The following is a 24,701-nucleotide window of genomic DNA, read 5'->3' on the forward strand; positions in this document are numbered from 1 at the left end:
GCAGAGCAAGAGCTGGGACAGGGCACTAGAGTCCTGCCTGCTGCCTGGACATTGGAAAGCAGGGGCCACCAGTGCCAAGGGCAGCAGATGGTGGAGGACCTGGCGCCCTGCCTTCCTCTCCCACTCCCTCAAAAGCCCCTATCGACCCATTGAGCCTCCTTGAGAGAGAACAAGGAGCTGGCCCTGCCCAGGCCTCCAGGCGGGAAAGGGGCAAGGGACTCGCCACAGGATGGCACAAGCCCAGTGAGTTCCTTGCTTTGTCAATAGTGGGGAGAGAGAAAGGGCTTTCACAACTAGCCCAGTGGGTGACCACAGCCAACAAGAGGCCGAAAGGACATCACGACAGGCCACATGTGTCTCTTTAAACCCATAGAGACTAAAATTCTGAGCATCCATCAGGATTGAGGTTTCATGGGAAGCACACAGCCTCAGCACCACGGCCTTCAAGTCTCAGGCTCTCCATTTGGCCAAGCCTCAGTCAACGTGTGTTGAGCACTTGCTGTGCTGGGCTCTGGCTGTAGGTTATCTCATTTAATCTGTGTGTCAATGCTGAAGACAGGTGGGCAAGGGACTGGGGGTGTGGCTCAGCGGGTAGAGTGCTGACCTAGCATTCGTGACGTCCTGGGGATGGTGGCTCACACCTGTCATTCCAGGACTCAGAGGTGGAAGCAGGAGGAGCAGGAGCTCAAGACCATTCTTGGCTGCATAAGACCCTGTCTCAAAAGCAAACAAATAACCACGGGCAAGCAGGCACTCAGCAAGAAGGCGTAAATGCACAGCCAGCCCAGACTTTTGGGTAGCAAGGTTTTGGACCACCCGTCCCAGGCCTGCTCCCATCTCTAAAGCCATTTCTGCCTCTATAAAATAGAATGACAATGGTTTTCAAGTGGCCCTCCTCTCTGAGGCTGGCACCCCATCTGGGCCCCAGTAGCTGTAGTTATTGAGCAGGTGGCTCTTGTGGTACCCAGAGCTGTAGTCTGTACCCTGGACACCAGGAGCACCTCCCAGCCAGTGGAGCATATACCTGATACTCTGCCACACCCGCCCTCCCTCCACAGCCTCTATGACCTGAGTACCAGCCTTCTCGTGTTCTCTGAGGTCGTGGTTCCCCTGTTGCACAAGGCCATGGACAAGTCACAGATGTCACAGGGCCTATGGTCACTCCAGAGTGCAATGTCTGAGGGCAGTCCTATGGAAGGGCCGCTGTTGCTGTGGGGAGGGCAGGTGACAGCATGGGCGGTCTATGCGGGGTCTCCGCTCTCACCCGGGCCTTTTAGCTTTTCTCCTCTCCCTGCCCTCACGTCTCTCACATCTCTGTCTCTGTCTCTCCCCGCTATCTCTCTGGTCCCTGTGCTCTCCTCCCAGTGCCTGCCTGCTCTCCTCCTGGCTCTCTAAATATCTACTGAAGGCGTTTGGCCAGGGATCTGCGTGGTGCCCCTGCCTCGACTCCACTCCCCTCCCACACCCACTGCCAGGGGCTCCCAGGGAACATAGGGCAGGCAAGGATTCCTCAGTTCCAGGGACGCTGGAAATGTCCCCGTTCAGGGGGCTCCACAGTGTGGGGCCAGCTAGATCCTCTCAATGAGTGGGTGTGGACATCCTCGATTGTTTTCCTAAGCTACACACGACCCTCTCCTTACCCTTCAGCGGTAAGCTAAGGCTGGACACGGAGTGTGCCGGTGGTCAGGCAGATGAACAGTTCTACCCAGAGGCCCGGGGTCTCCTGGGAATGACTTCTTTGCTCTTAAGTGGCTATGTGTGAACCTTTTTCTGCCTTGGCCTTGACTGCTGTGGAGAAGATGGCAGGTGCTTTGGCAGCTATTGTGGCACCATGAAGAAATGGGCTGGGTGTGGATGAGAAGAACCGGTAGCCTTGGCTGTGTCCAGCTCCCAATCTCCAATTCACCCAGCTGTTCCTTTATTCAGTCATTCAACAGACATTTATTGAACAGCCACGGCGTGCCAAGCCTTGCAGTGTGCATTGGGAACTCACAACAGGAGCACAGTTAGCCGGATCCCTGCTAGCACCCTAGGGTGGGGAACACACTTCCACTAGGTAATCACCAGGTTGAGTGAGGGGCAGGGATCCATAAAGGGGGCTACAGGGATTAATCAGAAAGCAGGGGACACCTGGAAAGCCACTGGGGGAGCGGGAGGAAGGCCTCTGTTCTGGTTGCCCGAAGCAGAGCCTAAGGCAGGGCTGGGGGAGTGCAGTTTGTTCATTGAGGATCTGCTTTGGGGAGAACTGGGGAGAAGGCAGAGGCAGTGCCCTGGCAGGTTAGGGCCTCAGCTGCAGCCGGGCTTTGGGACCCCTCAGAGCTCTCTGGCTGTGAGCATGTTGAAGAATGAACTCCTGGCCCCTGACCGCCCCCTGCTCCCAGATAGGGAGGCTCCTCTTCTCATGGGCAGTTCTCCAGCAAGGTGCCCCACATGGAGCCCACAGCAACCAGCCTAGAATGGCAGTGTGGAGGTGGGCCCAGGGGTCAGAGGAAAAAGTCCAGGTGGGCCTGTGACTAGACGGTCTCCCAATCAGAGATCCCAGCTAGACAAGGAGAGGAAAAAACAGCCCAGTGGGGCAGGCAGCCATGCAAAGGCCCTGAGGCTAGCAGGAGTCGGGTGTACTGGAAGAACCAAGGCATCCTCAGCTAGAGAGAGGGAACAAGATGGGGAGGAGACAAGGGAGGTGGGGGCAGGAAAAAATGATGGGAAGGGGAGGGAAATGAGAGGGGGTGGAGGGAGAAGATGAGGAAGGAGAGGAGGAGGGAGAGGAGGAGGAGGGAGAGGAGGAGAAGGGAGAGAGGAGGGAGAGGAGGAGGGAGAAGAGGATGAGGGAGAGGAAGAGGGGGAGGAGGAGGAGGAAGAGAGGAGGAGTGGGAGGAGGAGAGGGAGAGGAGAGGGAGAGAGAAGAGAGAGAGGAGGAGGGAGAGGAGGAGTCGTCCACTTCATGTTGCAGCCTCTGCAGGTTGTAAGTGTAAATCCTTCCTCTGAAGGCAGTGGGAGCCATGGGAGGCTGTAGAGCAAAAGGAGGGTCATGATCCAGTTCATGTTTCGTCAGGCTGTCTGGAGCACACAGAGAATAGAAGGAGGGTTGGGGTGGGAGCAGGAGAGCAGCTGGAGGCCAGAGGACTCATGGGTGATTCACTCAGAGCGGCTCCTGTTGCGGCAAAGGGTGGGGTGGAGACCGGCTAAGTCGGGAGCTCGGCAGGGCTCGAGGCTTTGAGGGCTGCCCATGAGCCTGGGGAGTGGCCCACTCCACACTGCCCCGAGAGAGAAAAACTTTTTTTCCAGGCAGTCTTGTGTAGCCCAGGCTGGCCCAGAACCTATTATGTAACCAAGGGTGACCCTGAAATTCTGATCTCCCCCCTCCACCTGAGTGCGGGGATTACAGGCGGGCACTGCCACACTTGGTTTACGGGGTGCTGAGGACCAAGTCCTGCGTTTCCTAGATGCTGGGCAGGCACTCTACCAACTGAGCCATGGCCCCAGAAACTCTTCTCGCTACTTCACAAGATGTAACTGGAGGTGGAAGGTGGTGGACCAGGAAGGGCCCCAGCCCTCCTTAGCCCTGCCACAGTTACCTCAAGTCACGTGTAAAGCTCTGGCCATAGCTGGGCCGCGGACCAGCTCCTAGCTCCTCAGGAGGCTGAGGCAGGAGGATATTTAAGCACAAGCTGGGCTACATGAGATCTCATTATTAAAAATAAAGTGAGAAAGTAAAATATGAAACCCTAGCTCCTCAGGAGGCTGAGGCAGGAGGATATTTAAGCACAAGCTGGGCTACATGAGATCTCATTATTAAAAATAAAGTGAGAAAGTAAAATATGAAAATAAAACAGAAATTTAAAAAAACAGAGCCAGCAGCCAGGCATGGGTGATACACACTTGCGATTCCAGCTCTAGGGAGGAGGAGGCATGAGAATTAGGAATTCAAGGACATTCGCGTATGTGTAGTTAGTTCAAGGCTAGCCTGGGCTAAACAGAAACCATCAATAGTCACTAGAGAGGAGAGGGTGCTGAGCTCTGGGGAGGAGAGAGCCTGCATAGCCCAGGGGGCCAGGGTCTCCCCAATCCCCTCCTGTCAAGAACATAGAGCCGAAATTGGAGAATGCACAGGCTAAGCTCTGAGAGCTGTGGGAAGAGCTCGAGAGAGGGCACAGCCCGCGGAACGGTCCTGCGGTGCACCAAATGCAGAACGTTCACAAGATGGCAAGCCGTAGGTCAAGCCAGCTGTAGTGGCACACATCTGTACTCACGGGCAGGAGGGTTGCTATGAGTTCAAGGCCTGCTGGCGAGCAGCGAGTCCAAAGCCAACCAGGGCAGTGCAGAAAGTCCCAGTGTCAGAAAAGCAACGAGTCTCAGAGGACAGGAAGGAAGGCCAGAGCTGGAGGCCACACGAAAGCCATGGGAAGCCACAGAAGGCATAAAGAGGGAACTGAGACCTGTCAAGTGTGCTGTGGTAGCTCACTCTTGATGGCTGCGGGAACAGCCCGTGAGGGTTTATGGACCTCAGGGTATGCCCTGCCCTGATCCACAAGGCTCTGGGCGTTCAAGACTTCTCATTCACCCCCACCTGGACCTCCTAGAGAACATTCCAGGCTGTGATTATCTCAGTGCTAGGAGCCTTCCCAGCTCTCCTCTGGAGAGGCCCCCTGGGGAGGCAGCCACAGCCCCAGGAGGACTAGAGAGACAAAAAGGGAGTGGCTGGTGGCTGGAGGACCACGTCCGTGGCAGCTGAGTCCCCATACATGGGCGTCTATTCCATTCCCAGTAGATGTATGGGTCCCATATACCCTGAGTCCCCATACATGGGCGTCTATTCCATTCCCAGTGGATGTATGGGTCCCATATACCCTGAGTCCCCATACATGGGCGTCTATTCCATTCCCAGTAGATGTATGGGTCCCATATACCCTGAGTCCCCATACATGGGCGTCTATTCCATTCCCAGTAGATGTATGGGTCCCATATACCCTGCCAGGTGTGGGTACACCCCCTACCCTACGCAGCCCAGCTGCCGTCTCCCCATCTCTCTGTCTCTGTCCCCTAGCCCTCTTGGCTCCTGATCTCCTGCCTGAGGTCTGGCTAGCCCCAACAGCACAGGGTAGGGACAGGTATCTTCTTCCCAGCATTCCCTGGGCCAAGATGGACCTGCTTGATTCTTTCAGCTCAGCTCTGGCTTGGTCAACCCATCCTAGACCCAGGACCTATCACCTTGGAACTGCATGGCTGCTGGAAGGTGAAGTGTAGCATAGGGCCTCCTGGGAACACAGGCTTCAGCAGGAACAGTCAGGCTGAGCCTCCCTGAAGGGCCCCCATCTATGCGCGGGGAAACCAAAGCTCAGAGAGGGCATACCACTGGCGTAGGGCCACACAGCTAATTGCAGGCAGAATATGACCCCGGGCCTTGGGCAGGACTTCAGAGAGGCTCCCTCCCCCTTCAGCCCCCAGCTTCCTTCCGCAGAGGCCACTGGGCCTCCTGTCCTGGGAGTTCTTCCAGAACCATCCACGCATCGCCTGCTTCTCACACAGGTAGAGAAACAATCCACTCTTTCTGCACCTGCAAGGGACTGTGAGACTCCAGAGACCTTGCCTGGCTGGAAGCTTCAACCTCCTGGCACACCCTTGACGTCAGTCTTCTCTGGTGCAGGAAGTGTCAGTGATTCTTTACCCTCCTGAACACATACGTGCGCACACATATATGCACACAAGTGCATACCCCCACACCTTAAAGGCTGCTGAACAGGACAGAAACAGCAAGAGAAGTACCATAAAGTCGTAGCTAGGGACAATGGTGGCCTTGCCAAACTCCAGGTCTCTGGGCCTGCTCCAGACACCCCCAGAACAAAAGCCCCCAAAACTGGAGGAGCCTGGTAGTAACCGTCTAGTCCTCTAGGGGAGGACTAGAATGGGGTAGGTTGGGGACCAATGAGCTAGGTCTATGACTAGCAAGGTCCTGGGGGTGCAGATGGCTGGAGCCCCCGCCCTCCTGCAGCCTCCTTTTCCTTGTTTGTGTGTTAAAGTGGGGGTTCATACAATCAAGCCAGGGAAGAATAGATGGGAAATAGGCAAAGTCGCGAGAAAAGCCCCGATATAGAGACCACATTGCTGGGAACCAACTCCTGAGATGCTGAATAAGAGGTCCTGAGAGTGCCGAGGGGTCTTATCTACTTCCCGTCCCTCCCAGGAGGCCAGTCGGGACCTGCCTGCCAGTGGAGCCATCCCCTTCCCCTGCCTCACCAGCTTCTTCCCTTCCACCTGCCACAGCCTGGGAGAAGTTGTCTCCCAGCCCAGCCTAGACTCACGAGGACACAGAGTCCTCAACCAGGGAGACCACCTCCCTACAGAAAATCCAGTGAGTCCCTCTGCCCACCTACATAGGCCCTCTGCTCACCTACATAGACCCTCTGCTCACCTATATAGGCCCTCTGCTCACCTACATAGACCCTCTGCCCACCTACATAGACCCTCTGCCCACCTACATAGACCCTCTGCCCACCTACATAGACCCTCTGCCCACCTACATAGACCCTCTGCTCACCTATATAAGCCCTCTGCTCACCTACATAGACCCTCTGCTCACCTACATAGACCCTCTGCTCACCTACATAGACCCTCTGCTCACCTACATAGACCCTCTGCCCACCTACATAGACCCTCTACCCACCTACATAGACCCTCTACCCACCTACATAGACCCTCTACCCACCTACATAGACCCTCTGCTCACCTACATAGGCCCTCTGCTCACCTACATAGGCCCTCTGCTCACCTACATAGGCCCTCTGCTCACCTACATAGACCCTCTGCTCACCTACATAGACCCTCTGCCCACCTACATAGACCCTCTGCCCACCTACATAGACCCTCTGCCCACCTACATAGACCCTCTGCCCACCTACATAGACCCTCTGCCCACCTACATAGACCCTCTGCTCACCTACATAAACCCTCTGCTCACCTATATAAGCCCTCTGCTCACCTACATAGACCCTCTGCTCACCTACATAGACCCTCTGCCCACCTACATAGACCCTCTGCTCACCTACATAGACCCTCTGCTCACCTACATAGGCCCTCTGCTCACCTACATAGGCCCTCTGCTCACCTACATAGACCCTCTGCTCACCTACATAGACCCTCTGCTCACCTACATAGACCCTCTGCTCACCTACATAGACCCTCTGCCCACCTACATAGACCCTCTGCTCACCTACATAGGCCCTCTGCTCACCTACATAGGCCCTCTGCTCACCTACATAGGCCCTCTGCCTTACTGGAGACCAAGTCTCTCCTTTGTCCTCTCTTCATCCCTTAGACTCCAGGAGGAAGCAGTCGGAGCACATTCTGCTCTGCTTAGATCCCCAACACCACACACACACCCCAACCTGCCCCTCTCTCCCCAACTACTACACTACCCCAACCTGCCCCTTCTCTCCTGCACCACCACACACACACCAAACCTGCCCCTCCTCCTCTCCCCACTACCACACACGCACCCCAACCTGCCCCTCCTCCTCTCCCCACTACCACACACGCACCCCAACCTGCCCCTCCTCCTCTCCCCACTACCACACACGCACCCCACACCTGCCCCTCCTCCTCTCCCCACTACCACACATGCACCCCAACCTGCCCCTCCTACTCTCCCCACTACCACACATGCACCCCAACCTGCCCCTCCTCCTCTCCCCGCTACCACACATGCACCCCAACCTGCCCCTCCTCTCCCCACTACCACACACGCACCCCAGCCTGCCCCTCCTACTCTCCCCACTACCACACACACACCCCAACCTGCCCCTCCTCCTCTCCCCACTACCACACACGCACCCCAACCTGCTCCTCCTCCTCTCCCCACTACCACACACACACCCCACACCTGCCCCTCCTCCTCTCCCCACTACCACACACGCACCCCAACCTGCCCCTCCTACTCTCCCCACTACCACACACGCACCCCAACCTGCCCCTCCTCTCCTGCACATGTCCTCCTTGCTGTTTCCAAAACACAGACATTAAAACTGTAAGGCTGGGGACATGGCTCAGCCGATATAGTGCTGGCCCAGCATGAAAGAAGGCCTAGCCTCCGTCCCCAGCACAGAAACAGAGCCTGGTGGCACGTGTGCTGTCCAGCACTCGGGAGCCTGAGACAGAGGAATGGCCAGTCTGAGGCCAACCTAGGCTGCGTAGTGAGTTCCCAGACAGCCAGGGTTACAGAGCGAGGAGAGAGAATTCCATCTGATTGACATCCACTTCCGTGGGCCCCACAGGGACTCAGTGAGGTTTGGGGGAGTTCATTCACCAGCCAGCTGCTCACTGACACCAAGCGTGTGACATCCTAGTGTCCCCACTCACAGGCAGGACTGACGTCTGGGAACCTGGAAAGGAGTGATAGTGACATGGCCTGTGTGAGCCTGAAAGGTCAAGAAGCACTTTGGGGGTGCTAGAGTGGCTAAGAGAGCTTGCTGCGCTTTCAGAGGATCTGGGTTCAAGTCCCAGCACCCACACGGTGGCTCACAGCCACCTGTAACTCTAGTTCCAGGGGATCCAACAGGCATGCGTGCAGTGCGCATACATTCATGTAGGCAAAACATTTATAATCATAAAAGGAAATAAGTAAATATTAAAATAAAATTGTCGGGCAGTGGTGGTGCACGCCTTTAATCCCAGCACTCGGGAGGCCGAGGCAAGTGAATCACTGGTGAGTTCAAGGCCAGCCTGGTCTACAAGAGCTAATTCCAGGACAGCTAGGACTGTTACACAAGGAAACCGAAACCCTGTCTCAAAAAATAAATAAATAAATAATAAATAAATAAATGAGGTACCTCAGGAAGCATAAATATCAGAACTCACAGTTAGAGCCCACGGGGTCTCTGAGGTCAAGGAGGCTGACTTTTAGGGCTGGCTTGTGTGTTGGCACGCTCATGGTGTCCACTGGAGCCAGGCACGGTGAGAGCCATGCCTGGCTTAGCTGCCCAAGGTACAAAAGTGCAGAGGCCAGAGCCTGCATGAGTGACAGTCATCGGGACAACAGCCTGTGCACATGGACTGTGGCAAGCATCTAAGGCACTGTAGGAAACGAGGCTCCAAGCACCGCAGATGAACCCCAAAACTGTTGCCCAGACAGACACTGAACACAAGAGCAGGCACCCTAGTGGGTGGCCCACGGGTCAGCTGTCCTGAGGGAAGCCAGGAGAGCGGTTATTGGACCATGAGAGGATCCAGGGAATGCCTACAGGGTGCGCTTCACTGGGGAAAACACTCCAAGCTCCTCCATTTGCTGCCCCTGCAGCTGCTAAGAGGTCACATGGTCAAAACTAGTGAAGAAAAAAATACATATCCTTGCAAAAAGATGAAAGAAAGGTATACATAAGGACCTAGAGGTTTGAACCTCGGAATCACAAGCCCCCAAGGGTTGTGTGAGGAAGGTCAACCTGTGAAGACTGTCCAGCATTGATCTTGGCCTCACGGGGAAGTTGAAGAAAACACCGATAGATGCTTCTGAAGTCATTTTCATTGATAAAGCAGAGACCGGGGCCATGAGTTCAAGATGAGGGATCCCATCATTATGGGATGAAATTGTCTCTAAATAAATAAATAAGAAAGTATGGCTGGGTCCAATGGTACAGGCCTGATTCCAGCTCCTCCAGAAGCTGAGACAGGAGGATCAAAACCCCAGGCCTGTCTGAACTTCAGAGCAGGTCCCAGGCCAACCTGGGCAACTGAGTGAGACCCTGTCTCAAAGTAAAAAGTAAAACTGGGCTATGGAGGTAGCTCAGTGCTGGAGTATTTGCCTGGTACATGCACGGTCCTAGGTTCAGGCCCCACACTCCCACCACAACCACTGGCAATAATTATAGCAATGGGACTTGGGAAGAGGGCAGAGCTGGTAAATCACTTGCCATACAAGCACACATACCTGACTCCCATCCCCAGAACCCATGTGAAAAAGCTGGCCTTGGTGGCTCACATTTGTGAGGGCAGGGAGACCTGAGGACCCCTGAGGCTCACTGACCGGTCAGCCTGACCTCCTTGCTGAGTTTGAACCTGTGAGAGACACTGCCTCAAAAGCAAAGCGGCTGGTGCTTGGAAAATGATGCTCAATGTTGAGCTGTGGCTATGCGTGCACACACACAACTAACAATAGTAATAATAAGTGCAAAAGACAGGCCAGGCAGGAGTCAAGGATCCTTGTAAGGATCGAGCACCCTCACACTCCCAGTCACAGTCTGCCCAGCCAGTTCCTTCTTTGCCCATATTTCTCCAGCAAGGTCAGAGCCCAGGGTTCACCCCTGCCCACAGTGGCCTTCCCAGGGGAGGACACAGGTCAGCAAGGTGAGTGGCCGGGACTGTTGTCCTCAGCTTGTCACTGAACCTCAAAGGAGATGATTTAGGTGAAAGTGCAGGTGACCTGGCAGGCACACAGCCCTGTGGAGGCCAGTCACGTGGAAAGGCAGAACTTTCTAGAACCATTATAAATTTCAAGATGGTGGCAGCAGGCTGTTGTTGACTTGCATGGGTCAACCCTTCCTCCTCTTCCTCGTCTTCTTGGTCTTCCTGTATTTGTTGTTTTGTTTTTAAATTACATTTACTTACGTGTGTTTGTTTTTGTTTTGCTTTTCGAGACAGGGTTTCTCTGTGTAGCCCTGACTGTCCGGGAACTCACTCTGTAGACCAGGCTGGCCTCAAACTCACAGAGATCCACCTGCCTCTGCCTCCCAAGTGCTGGGATTAAAGTCGTGTGCCACCACCGCCCGACTGTGAGTGTATGCCTGCGTGTGCCACCACACATGTGTGTAGAGGTCGGAGGACAACTCATAGGAACTGATTCTCTCCTTCCTTCCACTGTGTGGGCCCTGGAAAGTGAAAGGCAGTCAGGTTGGTGGCAAGCTCCTTCACTCACTGCGCCCTTTCGACAGCCTGGGTTTGCTTTTTGAACCAGGATCTTATTCTGTAAGCCAGGTTGGCCTCAAATTTATGATATTCCTGCAGGACGTACAGAGGTGCAGGACTGGGATCTTTGCCACCATCCTGGCACCTGGGCCCTGTAGAGCATAGGGTATGCCCCCCCAGAAGCCTATTCCACCCCTTAAATTGCTAAGAACCTTCTCAAACACTACTGTGGTCACCAGGAACCCTCTATGACCCCAGGCAGTCAGGAAGTTCCTTTTCTAGAACTTTCCATTCTGTTCTGCCATTCTGGCAGGTTGGGGTTTGAGCTCCTCCTTCCCACCTGGGCAATCAGGAGAGAAGCCGGGGTGCAGGCACTGGAGTGTTTTCACCCTTCTCTGACACCCCCATGCTGTCAGGCTGAGGTGAAGAGGTCAGGTTTGGGGGCTGGAAACCCAGGCCCAGGGCACATGTTGCCGATCCAGATAAAATTGGATTTGTACCCAATCCCGGGGCCTAGGGATCCCACGCTGTGACCCAGGAAGCAAGGCAAAGGCCACGGGACGGGACGTAGGCGGAGGCTGGAACTGCCCAGGGCTGGAAGAGATGGATGCTCCGTTGGGGGCCTGTGCCCCACTGACCCCCCTCCCCACTTGGAGCTGCCGCTCTGGGCCTTTAGAGCTGCCGCTCTGGGCCGGACCTTCTTTGCCAAACTGCTTTCGCCATCTCCATCGGGCCTTAGGGAGCCTCCCAGATTGTGCTGGTGCAGTTCCTGATGGTGAGGCCAGGTCAGAGTCACAGGGAGGGAGCACACACTGGTATCCTCAGACCCGGGTTCAAATTAGGTCCTGCCACCCATCTGCTGTGTGACCTCCAGCACTGCACACTCACCCTCTGAACTCCTGGGTTGGTTTTAGTTTTCTCCTTGAGCTCAGGCACCTAGGACACCCATTCCCCTGGAGACACGACTGCCTGTGGGTTGCTACCTTTTTGTCCCTTTTGACCCGTTCCCACCTCCCTGTCCACCTCACATTCCTCTGCTGCAGGGAGTTCCTCTAGGTAGCCGGCTGTGTTTGACTTGAGGTTTAACTTGTGTGGCACAGTGCACAGGGAGTGGGTCGGGAGCCCCACACTTCATTAAGCCTACGCGTATTTCTTTTGGTTTTGTTGTTGTTGTATTTTGGCTTTTGGTCTTCAAAACAGTGTCTCGTGTAGCTCATGCTGGCCTCAAACTCACTATGTAGGTGAGGATCACCTTCAACCTCTGATGGTCCTGCTTCCATCTCCCAAGCGCCGGGCTGACAGGTGTACACACCTTGTCCAGTTTTTGCACAGGGAATGGAATCCAGGGACTCGTGCACAGTAGGCCAGCACCCTAGCAATTGAGGTCCGGCTGGTTACGTACAATTCTACAGGTGGGTTCTGATGTATCTGAAGCACCTTCTCCTGGGTAAGATCCAGAGACCTCTCAGTTGTCCAGGAAGCTTTCTAACTCCCCTGCCTGCAGAGGGAACTGCCAGAATGACTGGGACCTCCCTGGTGACTGCCTGTCAAATTTGAATCAGAGGGACTTACAGAGAGTGGCCTTTCGTGTCACCAGCCACAAGCTCAGATCTGAAGCTCAGCTGTGATTTTGCTGTCATTGGCCCATGGGTGCACAGGTTGGTCATCTTTCACTGACTGAAGGCATCTAGGCTGTTCCTCGGTGTGGGGTTGAGGCTACGAGAGCTGTAAGTGCGTGAGAAGCTCACAGGTCTTTTGCAGGCGAGTGTCTTCTTTCTCCTGGGTGCACTGGAGGTCAGGCGTTCTCGGGGTATTATTTTGACCATGCAGAAAATGGGAAGAATCGTGAGGCTCCAGGCCGTCTCCTCGGGCCGTTCCTCCCACAGCTTCCCTGCACTTTGACTCCTCTTTCTTTGTCGTTTTTCTTTCATTTTGAGACAGACTCTCAAATCTTCATGTAGCCCAGGATGGCCTGGAGCCTGCCATCCTCCTGCCTCAGCCTCATGAGTGCCTGTAATCCAGATGCCACCAGACCCAGCTAAGCCACTGTCCTAGCTGAATTTTTTCTTTTAGCTGAATTATTGGAGAATGAGTTGTAAGTATGACATCGTTCTCCATCCAATGTCTTCTGACCTTCATCACGCACACACGCACACACACACACACACACACACACACATATGTACACTCTCATACACTCATACATGTGTGCTCACACACACAGTTGAGTTCATCTCAACATCACGATTGTCCCCATATGGGTCTTGTGACATTTGTCTGGTTGTCTGGTCTGGGGTGACATAAATCCCTTCAGTCATGTTTGGGCAGTGGGGATCTCACAGTCTGAAGCGGTTCCTTCCTCGGTGTCCCCTCAATTCTCATGACCTCGGCATGAATGAGGATGCCAGCCAGCTGTTCCGTGGGGCGATCCCTGATTGGAGTTCACCCCACATTCCCTGAGGGCTAGGCTCCGTGCCTCTGCACTGTAACAGCTGCGGTGACACCAGGTCCCTAAGTGTCCTGTGAGGTAGCACACACCTGTAATTTGTCCCCTAGCTGGAGAATGAGGACAGCAAAGTATTCCACCCCACGGAGTGATTTCAAGGCTTAAATGAGACAGCCCAACCTGATTTTGAAATGTTCTCTCCCTATGTCTGACTTGTCCCCTGTCCCCAGCCATATCCCAGAATTCCCAGCCAACCTCAGAAAGAGCCAGGGATACAAGGAGTTTGGAATTCATCCCACGTGGTTGCAGGCAGGCTGGTGCTATCTCCGCCTGACCTCCTAACTGAGTGACAGGGATAGAGGCTAGAGAAGGCAGCTGCTTCCCACATATCACTGAGGGACACTCAATCTCCCTCTGCACCAGAGATTTTTTTTTTTTGTCTCCAAGTAAGAACTGGCAACTTTTATCAGGGAGCCTATCATGGTGATGCATAGCTGTTAGCCCAGCACCTCAGTGGCTGAGGCAGGAGGATAGCAAGTTACATGCATGGGGAGATACTATCTCAAAAAGAAATCAAAGAGTGGTTGCTTGCCCCCGAAATCTCAGTGCTAAGGATGCTGAGGCAGGAGGATCACCAGGCATTCAAGACTCCACTGGAGGGAGAAGCCAGTGTAGTCCAGGATGTGACAGTAAGGAGAGTGGTACTATACACTTTTTGCCCATAGGAAGTCCAGAAAAGGAAGTGACCCAGTTCCAAATGCCATTGTGTGAAGGCCATGGCACCCCAACACATACCAGACATAAGGAGTTGGCAGACAGGCCCCAGCATTGCTGGATTCCCCTTTCCACCTGGACCCAGTGAGCAAAAGGAAAAAGGGCCAGTTCTAATGTACAGCCCACCTAAGACTTGAGGAAGGGTTTTGTCTTACAAAGATGGCGTTTCGGGTCCAAGGCTATTGTTTTCTAAGGTTTCAGAGGCTTCTGAGAGCTCTGAGAACCCCAGCCTTTGGGAGCTGAGAGTGAAGGACTCTGGGAGCAGCCTGAGCCCTGTCCTCTGAACACGAGGGGTAGGGGCCCAGGCTCCAGGATCCCAGACAAGTTTAGCATATTAATAAATTAAGATGATGATGATGATGACGGTGGTGGTGGTAGTGGTGGTGGTGGTGATTTGAGCCACCCCCTCTCCTCGAGAATGAAAAAGCCATGACTCCACAGCGATAAGAATGAGTAAGGGGCTGGTGGATGGCTCCGTGAGGGAGGTGCTTGCCTTGCAACCTTAAGGGCCTGTGTTCAGAGCTCCAGCACCCACATTAAGCCACGTGTGACAGTGAGCTTGCAACCCCAGTGCTGCGGAGGTGGGAACAGGCCGACCCCAGGCCCAACAGCCAGACCCAGTCCTGAGCTCCAGGTTTTTGAATAGCGCCTATCAATGCAGAGCAACCGAGGAAGGCAGCTGACTGTCACCTGCAGCCTCCACAGGTGCACGTGCACACACACCCCAGGTGAACACGCACACCACAGGCATACACACACAAACATGAACAACAACCCGTTAATAGACAGATAAGCAAGAACAGGCCAGCAAGATGAGTCAATGGGTAAATGTGTTTGCTGTCAAGTTTGATGGCCTGAGTCTATCGTCTGGACACACATGGAGGTAAGAAGCAACTCCTACAAGTTGCCCTCTGACCTCCACACACATATAAATAGATAATAACTAAAAACAAATGTAACAAAAAGGTTATTTAGTAAGTAAGCAAATGAACACTTGAAAGTTGGAGGCCATGCAAGATATTTACATTGTTTCAAAGCTCGTCCCCTCAAAACTCTATTAGGTACAAAGAAAGAGACACTACATTACAAATCTGACTCTCTGACCCCCTATGGTGGCTGTCAGTGAGTTCAGAGCTCTGGAGACAGAAGCTGGGAACTGACTGTGAGTTTGAGGCCAGCCACAGCTGTTTGTCTAGGGCAGGCGGGTCTCAAAAACCCTAAACCAAAACCGAAAGTGAAGCCCTGCAGGACTTGCTCTGATCAGGTGACCAGAATGTGACCGTCTGCACTGGGACAGAGTCGAGCTCAGCCCTCGGGTCCTGCAGAGACTCGGAGCCTGGGTCACATGCAAGGAGATGGACCTGCGGGGCCGCTGAGAGGACCACGTGTGACAGTGTGAGCCACAAACAGCCTTCCCGAGTCCCACGACCTGCCGCAGCTACACAGGCGTGCTGAGGCACAGGTCAGTGAGGAGATGAGGCCACCACGTCTAGCCTGGTCTACACAGTGAGTTCCAGGGCAGCCAGAGCTACATAGGGAGACTATGTCGAAAACAAATAAAAAAAAAAAGAAGTTTAAAAATAAGCAAATCGTGAAGGATTGATGACAACTCAGAGATTCATTCTCCGTTCAGAGTATGTCATTTAGAGTTTGTCATTTTCCTATAAATCTTACATCTTTTTCAAAAGGAAAAATGTTTTTTTTAATGCACACACACACACTCACTCATGGTGTTGTTACCACGAGCAGAAATTCAAACACAGCCGTCATTCCCTATGTTTCCCAAGGATGTGACCCTGAAGGCCACACTCTGAACCACTTAAAGAGCTGTCTGCAAAGAGTTCACCTCAGCCACCCCGAAAGAGCACAGAGAGGAACCCATGTGTCCCCAAGACATTGAATTAGGGAGCAACCACGTATTTGCACCACTCAGCAATAAAAGGCACTAGTGAGCCACACGCTGCCACCCGGGGAAATGTCAGGCTGGACCTGGGGCCACTGTATAGGATTCTTGGAACACAATTCACAGAACCAAGTGAGCCAGTTCTTGCTATCAGATATCAAGGTACTGAGGCTGGAGATATGGCTCAGCGGGTAAAGTGTGCTCATCTAGCATGCAGGAGGTCTGGGGTTCAATCCCCGGCATCTCCTGAAACTTGGCATAGTGCAGGTCTGTAATCCCAGCACTCAAGAAGGAGAGGCGCAGGGGATGAGAATTTCAAGGCCAGCCTAGGCTATGTCACACACTGTCTCAACCACAGAATCGGGGTACTGATAACCTAGGTGTGGCGAGGGACTTCTCAGGGCTGCAGCCTGGGAAAGAAGGTGGGTACCTTTGCAGGTGTGGACATTAGGAAGAGGGCACACAGCAGGAGATAGCCACATGGGCCAGACAGGATGAGGCTATAAAACAAGGGGACATGGCCTTGGGGTAGGTGTAAGGGAACTCAAGAGAGACTCAGGTCTGTGACCACCTCGGGCATATACCTGGGGTCAGGGACAAGGCCAGAAATATTGCTCTGTTCATCAGTCAACCACCCCATGGAGCAGGAGAGGCTGGGGCCCAGCAGGCCCTGACCCACCCCAGTGCTCTCTCCTCCACAGCCCCTCCCCTGGCTACCAAGCCTCTGAGGAGTCTTCCTCCTCCCTGGCTCCCTCTGTCCCTGCCAGGGTTGCAAGGCTGGGCCAGAGATCTGGTGACAGCTATAAAAATAATAACCTACCCGGCCAGCTCCCTGGCCTCCTGACTTGCCTCTCAGTGATCTCAGCAGGGCTGGCCCTGGCGGCTGGCGAAGGTGCCTTCCAGCCCTAGTAGACTGGCACCTCCAGGCAGCAGGTGCTGGTGGCTGGGGCTCGGAGCAGAGAGGTCATTCTGGGTGACATCTGGGCCCTACGCAGTTGACAACATGTTCTATTCCCCACAACAGGGCCTGGGCCTCTCTGACACTCGGGGCCCCCTTTCTGGACTCAGGAGAGAAAGCAGGGTCTGAAGCCTACTGAAGCCAGTGGGGAAGTTTCTCCCTAGACCAAGGGCCCAGGTCAAGCCCTACCTGAAGCACACTGAGACTCCAGAGTCACCTGGAGCCACTAGGCGCCTTCACACATGACTTCTGTAATTCAAATGCATTAATCAACCCTTTCACCTGATCTAACAGAGACCTTTTCTGCACTCAGGGCAATGGTGGCAGCAGATCAGCCCAGACAAGGAAGCAGTAGGCCACCACTAAGAAACACAGGTGACAAAGAGACCCAGTCAGCTCTGTGCCATTTGGGCAAATGTATCAGAAATGAATTCAGCTGCCAGTAACAGGAAACCAAATGACAAAGGTCTCAATGAACAGTGCTTTTCTCCATGTAAACAAGCACAGAGCAAGCCCAGCAAGGACCCGTGTGGCTCCTCCACCACCTCCAGGACTCAGGCGCCTTTGTCTTTTGGGTTTGAAGGGTCAGCTCCGGGTTCAAGATGGCCTTTGCTGCTTTAACCATCACGTCTGAATGCCAGGCAGAACGTGGAAATCAAGAACATGTGCCTTGCAGCTGAGTCCTGAAGAGACGTCCGGCAGCCCCCTCCTACAGTTCCTGCGCGGCTCACGGGTCATTCATTCCTAGCTGCAAGAGAAGCTGGGAAAATGGAGTCTCTCCATAAGGCGGCTGTTCCCAGAAGCGGGGCAGCCCTCTGCTGAGGAAGAAGGGGAGGTGTGTACATGGACTGGCAACTGTAGCTACCACAAAGGGGGATGGGATGGAAACCCGTGGAAGAAAATTCTAGAGGTCTCTGCATGAACTAACCTGTCAAACCTTTCCAGAACGCTCCCAAGAATGTTGCTATCTTCTTGTCACAGCCAGGGAAGAGAACTGCTTGCCCAATTCACATCCAGAACACAGTGGATTCTGCGGCACCGTACAAGGACAACAGCTAACCCCTACCCTGTACCAGGACAGGATCGTGTTAAACATAGTATGTGAACCAACTCAGCCTTCACTGCATCCTTATCCTTATGAAGCTAGGTCATTATTATCCCACTTAATAAGCAATGAATCGGAGGCACAGAGAGGCAAAGTAACATACCTAAGGCCACACAGCAATATTTAACAGGTTTGTTTCTGGGTATTAAAACCATGGGTGCTTCTGACTTCCTTTTATTAGTATTCCACATTAGTAATTCTCTCGAAATTAAATAAAAGCAAAATGCCTCTTGGAAGTCCAGTCTCCTGCCTGTCCCCCAGTCTTGAGACAACAGGAGGCCTGGCTTCCCTCTGCGGCCTTGCAGACTTGTTTGTCTCTGCCCTCTGTCCCACAGCCACTGCTTCCCAGAGAACTAACTCTCTCTCTCTCTCTCTCTCTCTCTCTCTCTCTCTCTCTCTTTCTCCTCCTCCTCCTCCTCCTCCTCCTAGCCTTTGTTCCTCCAGTCCCTCCTGGCCAGCCTGGCCCCTCTTCCTGCCTGGCACAAGGCTCAGCTCAAATGGCTCCAGGCCCTGGGTCACAGGCTTGAATCCCTCAGGTCTCCTGGGTCAGGCAGGCGGGCAGGCAGGCGGGCAGGCGCTCTGCTCCTTCACCCACTGCCCTTTGCCTAGCCCCCAGGGCCGAGGGGCCTGTTTCATTCGTCAGCAGACTTATCAAGGACTTTGTGGGTGCCAGGCTCTGGCAGGGACACCCACTCAGTCATCCTCAGTCCCTGTTGGCCTCAACCTGGCCTCAGAGGCCCTGCGGAAAGAACCCACCACCCTCCCTTCTCCTCTGCGGTTCTAGGCCTTGCCGGCTGTCACCCCTCTAGCTTCAGGGCCTTTGCACCTGCTGACCTCCCCCTGAGAGCCCCCCTCGGGTGCCTTCAACCACTTCTCAGGCTTGTTTGCTCAAGGCTGTTATCGCTGTCTGAACCAGTTTGTTACCGCTTCCTTTGGAGGGTTGAGGAGCTTGAGACAGGGTCTTATGTAGCCTGGGCTAGCCTCAAACTTCTTATGTAGCCAAGGATAATCTTGAACTCCCGACCTTCTTGCCTCTACCTCCTGAGTGTTGGGGTAACAGGTGTCTGACAGCCCACCAGGCGTCGCACAACATTCTGTTTCTGTTAGCATGTAACTCCCCTCCCTTGGGGCCCAGAGTGAGTGTCTGTTTGCTTGACACTGGCTGACCAGATAGACTCTTTGTCCGCAGTGAAGGCCAAGCACAGAGAGGTCAAATGTCTTGCTTGATGTCTCCAGCCAGCAGGAGACAAAGCTCAGGATCACGGGTCCTGTTTGCACATCTTAGCCCTGAGAGGCTGTGCACACTCCTCGTCAGCCTCACGGCAGGGCTGTGCCAGTGGGGTCTGAACCTGCCAATTGCCCTGGGTTCAAATGCAGCTCCCTCAACGCTGGTCCTCTGGCACAGAACCTTGCGGGTGGTTTCTAACACGTACACACTGCTCATCTTTTATCGACAGCAAAGGTACCCTCCACTTACCAAGACTCCTGACTTGGTTTAAATCCCATTCAAATCCTGGGCCTCTAAATTACCCCATAATCTTGGATTTAAAAAAGAAAAAAAAAAAAGGCTTCACTGCTCTTTAAGAATATTCCTGTGGATCCTGTGAAGAGCCTTGGGAGATAGGGCTCCTGGTTTCTGCCTCAGAGGACACAAGAAGGGCTTGGTTACCAGCTCTTGGCCCATCCCGGCCTGCCCTGCTGTGCCCAGCCTAGGTGCTTCACTGCCCCAAACAAGCCCTGTTATAAAGGCAACATCTGAACCCCAAAGAAAGAGTGGTCAGTGGGACACCACTGGGGTCTGCGTGTCAGGAATAGGGTGAGGGAGGGAGGGAGAAGGTCTAAGGTCACAGTAGGGCGGGTGGCGGCCTTTGGGCTCACACGAGGAGTCAGATCTTCACTTCAGCAGCTCCGGGGACAGTGACTGTGACTTTGACTCTGCCTGTGTCTGGCTTTCCCTGTGGATAGGGACTGGTCTCATGGGAAATGGAGGATAAATGAAGCATATGGTATCCTGGGCTCCCTGCTTAGCTCAGGCTAGCCCAGGAGAGACACCTCCTCTCAGAAGGTTCCCCCCCACCCTTTCCTGCCCCACTTTTCCTCCTTCCGAGTCTTTGTTCCCACCTGTCATTATCTTGTTCCAGTGGCTGAGTATTTAAGTGTCCTTCTCTGCCTGTTAATTGTCACCTCCTTCTTTGTAACCACCCAACTCCAGCACCCGCAATGGGAGCTGGCATACAGCTGGTGCTCAATAAATGATTGTCACATACACGAAAAGTAACAGGGCAAATAAATATCTAAGAGAGGAACAAACAAGTCAGAACTGGATATGGGGGGAGGGGAACATTCCTCAGATGGCTGGAAGAGACAGTCCCCCCAACTCCAGTCCCCACGCTAACTCTTACCCTTCCCAGCTGTGCAAACTTAGACAAGTCACTTCCCCTTTCGGAGCCTCTTCACCAGGCAGAAGAATCCTGTAGCCGAAGCTCCAGCCAAGGCTGAGCCGATCACATCAGCCAGCAGGACATCTACGCTGGGCCGGTACCCAAGCCTCCCCCTTCCCTTTCTGTCACCCACTTCTCTCCTGGGTAAAGTCACCAGGTTGTGGGTTGGCTGCATTAGACAATGAGAGTACATTTTGTGAACGCCCCCATCCTGAGCAGGCATTGGGAGGGCTCTGGTCGCCTTACCTTCAGGCAAGTCTCAACAGTGACCACCACCATTCCATGGGGCTCTGGGCAATATGGCTGGCCAGCCCTGGCAGCAGGAGGACCCAGCAGCCCACCAATGACAAGGTTCTGGAGAGACACTCCATCTGTGAGCCGTCCTCCCCCCACCGTAATTATCCTTCAAGCCGCTGCTCTCTCCCCGTCTTGTTGTCCTGTCCCTAGACTTTTGGTCCAGCTTGTCCCTCCTTCTGGGCAATCCCTGACCCCTGGCAGCCTGATGATCTGATATGTCACCTCATCAGTGACATCTCCTGTCCACTGTGCTCCTACACTGGGCCACACAGATAGCAAAGTTTTGACCCACTTACTGCTTTTCCCAATCCGGGAGACATCAGATGGGCCTTGGGTCACGCCCCCTTCCTGGGGGCATTCTAGTCTGTGCTGCCACTTGGGGTTGGGTACCTGATCTTGGGGCCGAGAAATGAGCCTTCCATTAAGGGCAGGGGGGCTGGGGTAGGGAAAGGGACTATAAACCAACCCTGGAGACAGCAGGTAGTACCCCTCTACCTTCTACTTCTGTGACTTATGCTAAGAAATGGATGCCAGGCCAGCCTGTCTGCATAGGTATGTTAAAGTTTTCCATTCCTGAAAAGGTAGAGCCTCCCCGAACTAGTTCAGCCCAGGCTTTGGGTCTGAGTGGTTAAATCCTGAAGCAATGGAGCTGACCAACAGCCCCTGGCGTGGATAAAGCCACCAGGACACTGGGCCATGGCCTGCACTGACCTTGGCTGCAGGGCCCACCAGGTCAAGTGTCTGTCTACATAAGCCTAGAAGGCAGCTGACTGAAAGTAAGTGTCTGAGGGTCTGCATAGGCCTCCAGCCACCTTGATTAGAGGGACAGAGAAAGCCTCACCATCAGCCCTGTGACAGCAGAAGACCACAGGTCACCAGGCCCAGTACTCCAGGTTCCCAGAGAGGGGAAAGACAAAGCATTCCCTATTCTCAACCCACAGTGTCACTGGTCACTCCCAAGACCCCAGACTCCTCTAGGCCTCTGGCAAACTGCCGTTACCCACTACCCAGAATTCCTCAGGGCTGGGTGCTCATAGGAATCTAACAACCACAGCCATCCACATCCATAAAGCAAGGGGCACAGGAGTGCCCACCTTCCATGAGGCTTGAAGGAGATACGGGCAGTTCCAGGGCTTGCAGGACGCTAGCCCTGGGCAGGCGCTCCACGCTCACACAGCCAAATGCCAGGAGCCTCCCATCAAAAATAATAACAAGAACAAATGCTTATGTAAGAGTTCTGGCGTGCCAGGCACGGCGGGACACGGCATATTCACTACTCCTTGGACACTCTCAAACTCCCACTAATGCAGGCCGGCTGTGGAAATCGGTGCTGCTCCAGCGAATCTGAGAGGTGGATCTGAGTTCAAGTCTCGGCTCAGCCACCTTGAGCCAGGCCAGGGAGGCTCCATGTCCCATCTGGGTGGGAAGGGAACACAGAGTAGGAACTGTCCCCTTCACCCTCTCTTCCAGTTACATGGGGACATACAAACCAAACAGACATGCAGGCTCCCCTCCCCACCACCACACACAGAGTACTCTGTACACTGTACTTACCAAAGCACCTGCCCGGACTGGGGCTGTCTAGACCAGCCCTTTCTACAGAGTCACTGCCTGCCTGGTCCCAAAACAAGCCTGACACCCAGAACCAACCCCGTCCCAAGCAGCGTTTCTAGCAAGGTCCCCAGCACCCATGGGTGCTGAGTCACCCTGATTTCCTGACCCAGCACTCTGCTCCTCCTGGGGGGAGGGGCTGGCACCCCATCTGCCAGGGGAAGAGAAAAACCCAGATGCGACACCCCCACCCACCACCACACACAACCCAAAAATAACCGCAGCCCCCTACACACCAGAAACACAAAAACAAAATCTCGCATAAATCCAAAGTCAGAAGGGAAGAAAAAATTTTTTTCAAAAGCCAACTACTGCCCCCAAAAGGCTTTTAAACATTCTCCAAAAAAAGTTTATTAAAATGTCTTCACTTTAATGCTCGAAACGGAAAAGGTTCTCAAAATATACATACGCCTCTTTTCTCATAGAAATAGAACTTTTTTATAATACAAAAAAATAATAAGACCAAAAAGAAAAAACGAAAACGAAAAAACCAAAAACATCAACAGCAACAACCCCGCAGGAACATCTTTAAGTGATTACTCAGGGCCCGGCTGACAGTTACACGTGTGTTGCGTCAGTCCCGTGTCCACACGCGCTCAGCCACGTTTGATCCGGATTGCATCAAGTCCTGAAACCGGGTGCGCGGTGCAGGTGCGTGCGCGCGGTGCCCACGGTGTCCCCTCGGTGCAGGTGCAGGTGCGCGCGAGGCACGCACGGGGCCCTCGGTGCGCGCGGGGCAGGCGCGCGCGGGGCAGAGCGCACGGAGCCCACGGTGGCCGCAGCGGCGCCCCCCACGGCACCCCCCGGCGCGCTAGCAGTGAGTCGCCGAGGCCAGCAGCGGCTCGGGCAGCTGCTTGAACAAGTTCCGCAGGGTGCTGAGCTCTCGCGACAGCTGCTCCACCTTCTTCTGCAGCCGCTCGTTCTCGGCCGTCAGCTCCAGCACCTTGTGCTGCGTCTCCAGGTTGCGCATCTTAGCCTTGTCGCGGCTCTTGCGCACCGCGATGTTGTTGCGCTCGCGCCGCATCTTGTACTCGTCGCTAAGCTTGTCCACCGCCTTCTTGGCCTTGGCCTTGGCGGGCGCGGCCGGCGGCCCCGCGAAGCAGGCTGCGGGCGCGGCCTTGGCGTCGGCGGGGCTCGGTGTGCCGGGCGGGCTGGACGACGACGACGTGGACAGGCTGCCGCTGCTGCCGCTCGGCGTCGCCTGGTAGCCCAGGTAGGCGCGCAGGGCGAACGGGAACCCGGCCGCCATGGCGGGCGCGTCGTCCGCGCGCTTACAGTCCGCGGGTTCGAAGCCCGGCTCCGCCTTGAGCGCGGCGGGAGGCGGCGGCGGGAAGCAGGCAGGCGGCGCGGCCTTGGCGCCCGCGCGCCCGAGGCTCACGTAACTGTAGTCGGCCGGCTTCTTGGCCGGCTTGGCGCCGTAGTCGTCGGCGAAGAGGTCGGAAAGGAAGTCGTGGTGCGCGGGCGCGGGCGCGGGCGCGGCGAAGTCCGCGGCGGGCGCGAGCGGCTCCAGGTAGGGGCTGAAGTCAATGGCGCGCTCGTGCTCGCCGATGGCCGGTTCGGCGGCGGGGGCGCGCGGCGCGGCGCGGGCCGCCTTGGCCCCGTAGGCCAGGCAGTCGGGCTCGTAGTAGAAGTTGGCCACTTCCATGGGTCTAAAGGCGGCGGGCGGCGGCGGGAGGCATGCTGCGTCCCAGGCCAGCAGGCGGTGCATGAACGCGGGGCCCGCGGGCTCCGCTGCGTCCCGGTCCCGTGCGCGGCTCGGACTCGGCTCGGCGGCGGCCGAGAGGGAGGTTTATAAGGCGGCGCCTGGCAACAAGGCTGCGTCACGCCGGGGCCGCCCCGGCCCCTCCCGCCGCCCGGACGGTGCGCGTCATTGCCTGGCCGCGGGAGCGCGAGAGGGCGCGGCGGGGAGCGGGGCGCGGCGGGGGTCTACGCGCGGGGACACTGAGCGGTGTCCCGGGCGCCCCGCCAGCCCCGCGATCGCCACGGACGCGGGAGACGCCGGCCCGCCCCCTTCCCGCCCCTCGGCAACTCTGAGGAGCGCGGCCGCCGCCCGCCCTCTGCTGGAGGACGCGGTGGCTAGTCCCCGCGCCGGTCCGCTGTCCCGGCCCCCACCCCCCCCCCCCTCCTGGGAAGCAGAGCGTTCCAGCCGGTGCACGACCCCAAGCCCCGGATCCTGCCCGCTGTCCCCGGCCCCCAACTCCCAGGGAGCAGTCTTCCTCCCGGTACATGTCTACCCCACCCACCCAGGTGCTGCCCACCTCTCTCGGCCCCCG

At 55.2% G+C, this 24,701-nt stretch overlaps 1 protein-coding gene and 1 long non-coding RNA gene across 2 annotated transcripts; both read right to left on the minus strand.

Moving 5' to 3' along the window:
- Positions 1 to 17,497: 17,497 nt before the first annotated feature.
- On the minus strand, positions 17,498 to 22,493 carry LOC121460029. The gene is made up of 3 exons (XR_005976030.1): positions 22,372 to 22,493; positions 17,903 to 18,041; positions 17,498 to 17,734 (listed from the first exon to the last, which is right to left on the minus strand). It is a non-coding gene; the product is annotated as an uncharacterized LOC121460029 (long non-coding RNA).
- Positions 22,494 to 22,704: 211 nt separating this feature from the next.
- Cebpb (CCAAT enhancer binding protein beta) lies at positions 22,705 to 24,277 on the minus strand. Its single transcript, XM_041670048.1, has one exon. It carries the CDS (start codon positions 24,134 to 24,136, stop codon positions 23,240 to 23,242), a length of 897 nt encoding a protein of 298 aa, XP_041525982.1. The 5' UTR covers positions 24,137 to 24,277; the 3' UTR covers positions 22,705 to 23,239.
- Positions 24,278 to 24,701: the final 424 nt, after the last annotated feature.

Source organism: Microtus oregoni, unplaced genomic scaffold (assembly GCF_018167655.1).
Source record: "Microtus oregoni isolate MIOR12 unplaced genomic scaffold, Mior012 000020F_ref0000438, whole genome shotgun sequence".
Taxonomy (NCBI): Eukaryota; Metazoa; Chordata; class Mammalia; order Rodentia; family Cricetidae; genus Microtus; species Microtus oregoni.

Coding starts and splice junctions, on each gene's coding strand:
- Cebpb (XM_041670048.1), bottom strand. CDS start 24,136: ATGCACCGCCTGCTGGCCTGGGACGCAGCATGCCTCCCGCCGCCGCCC.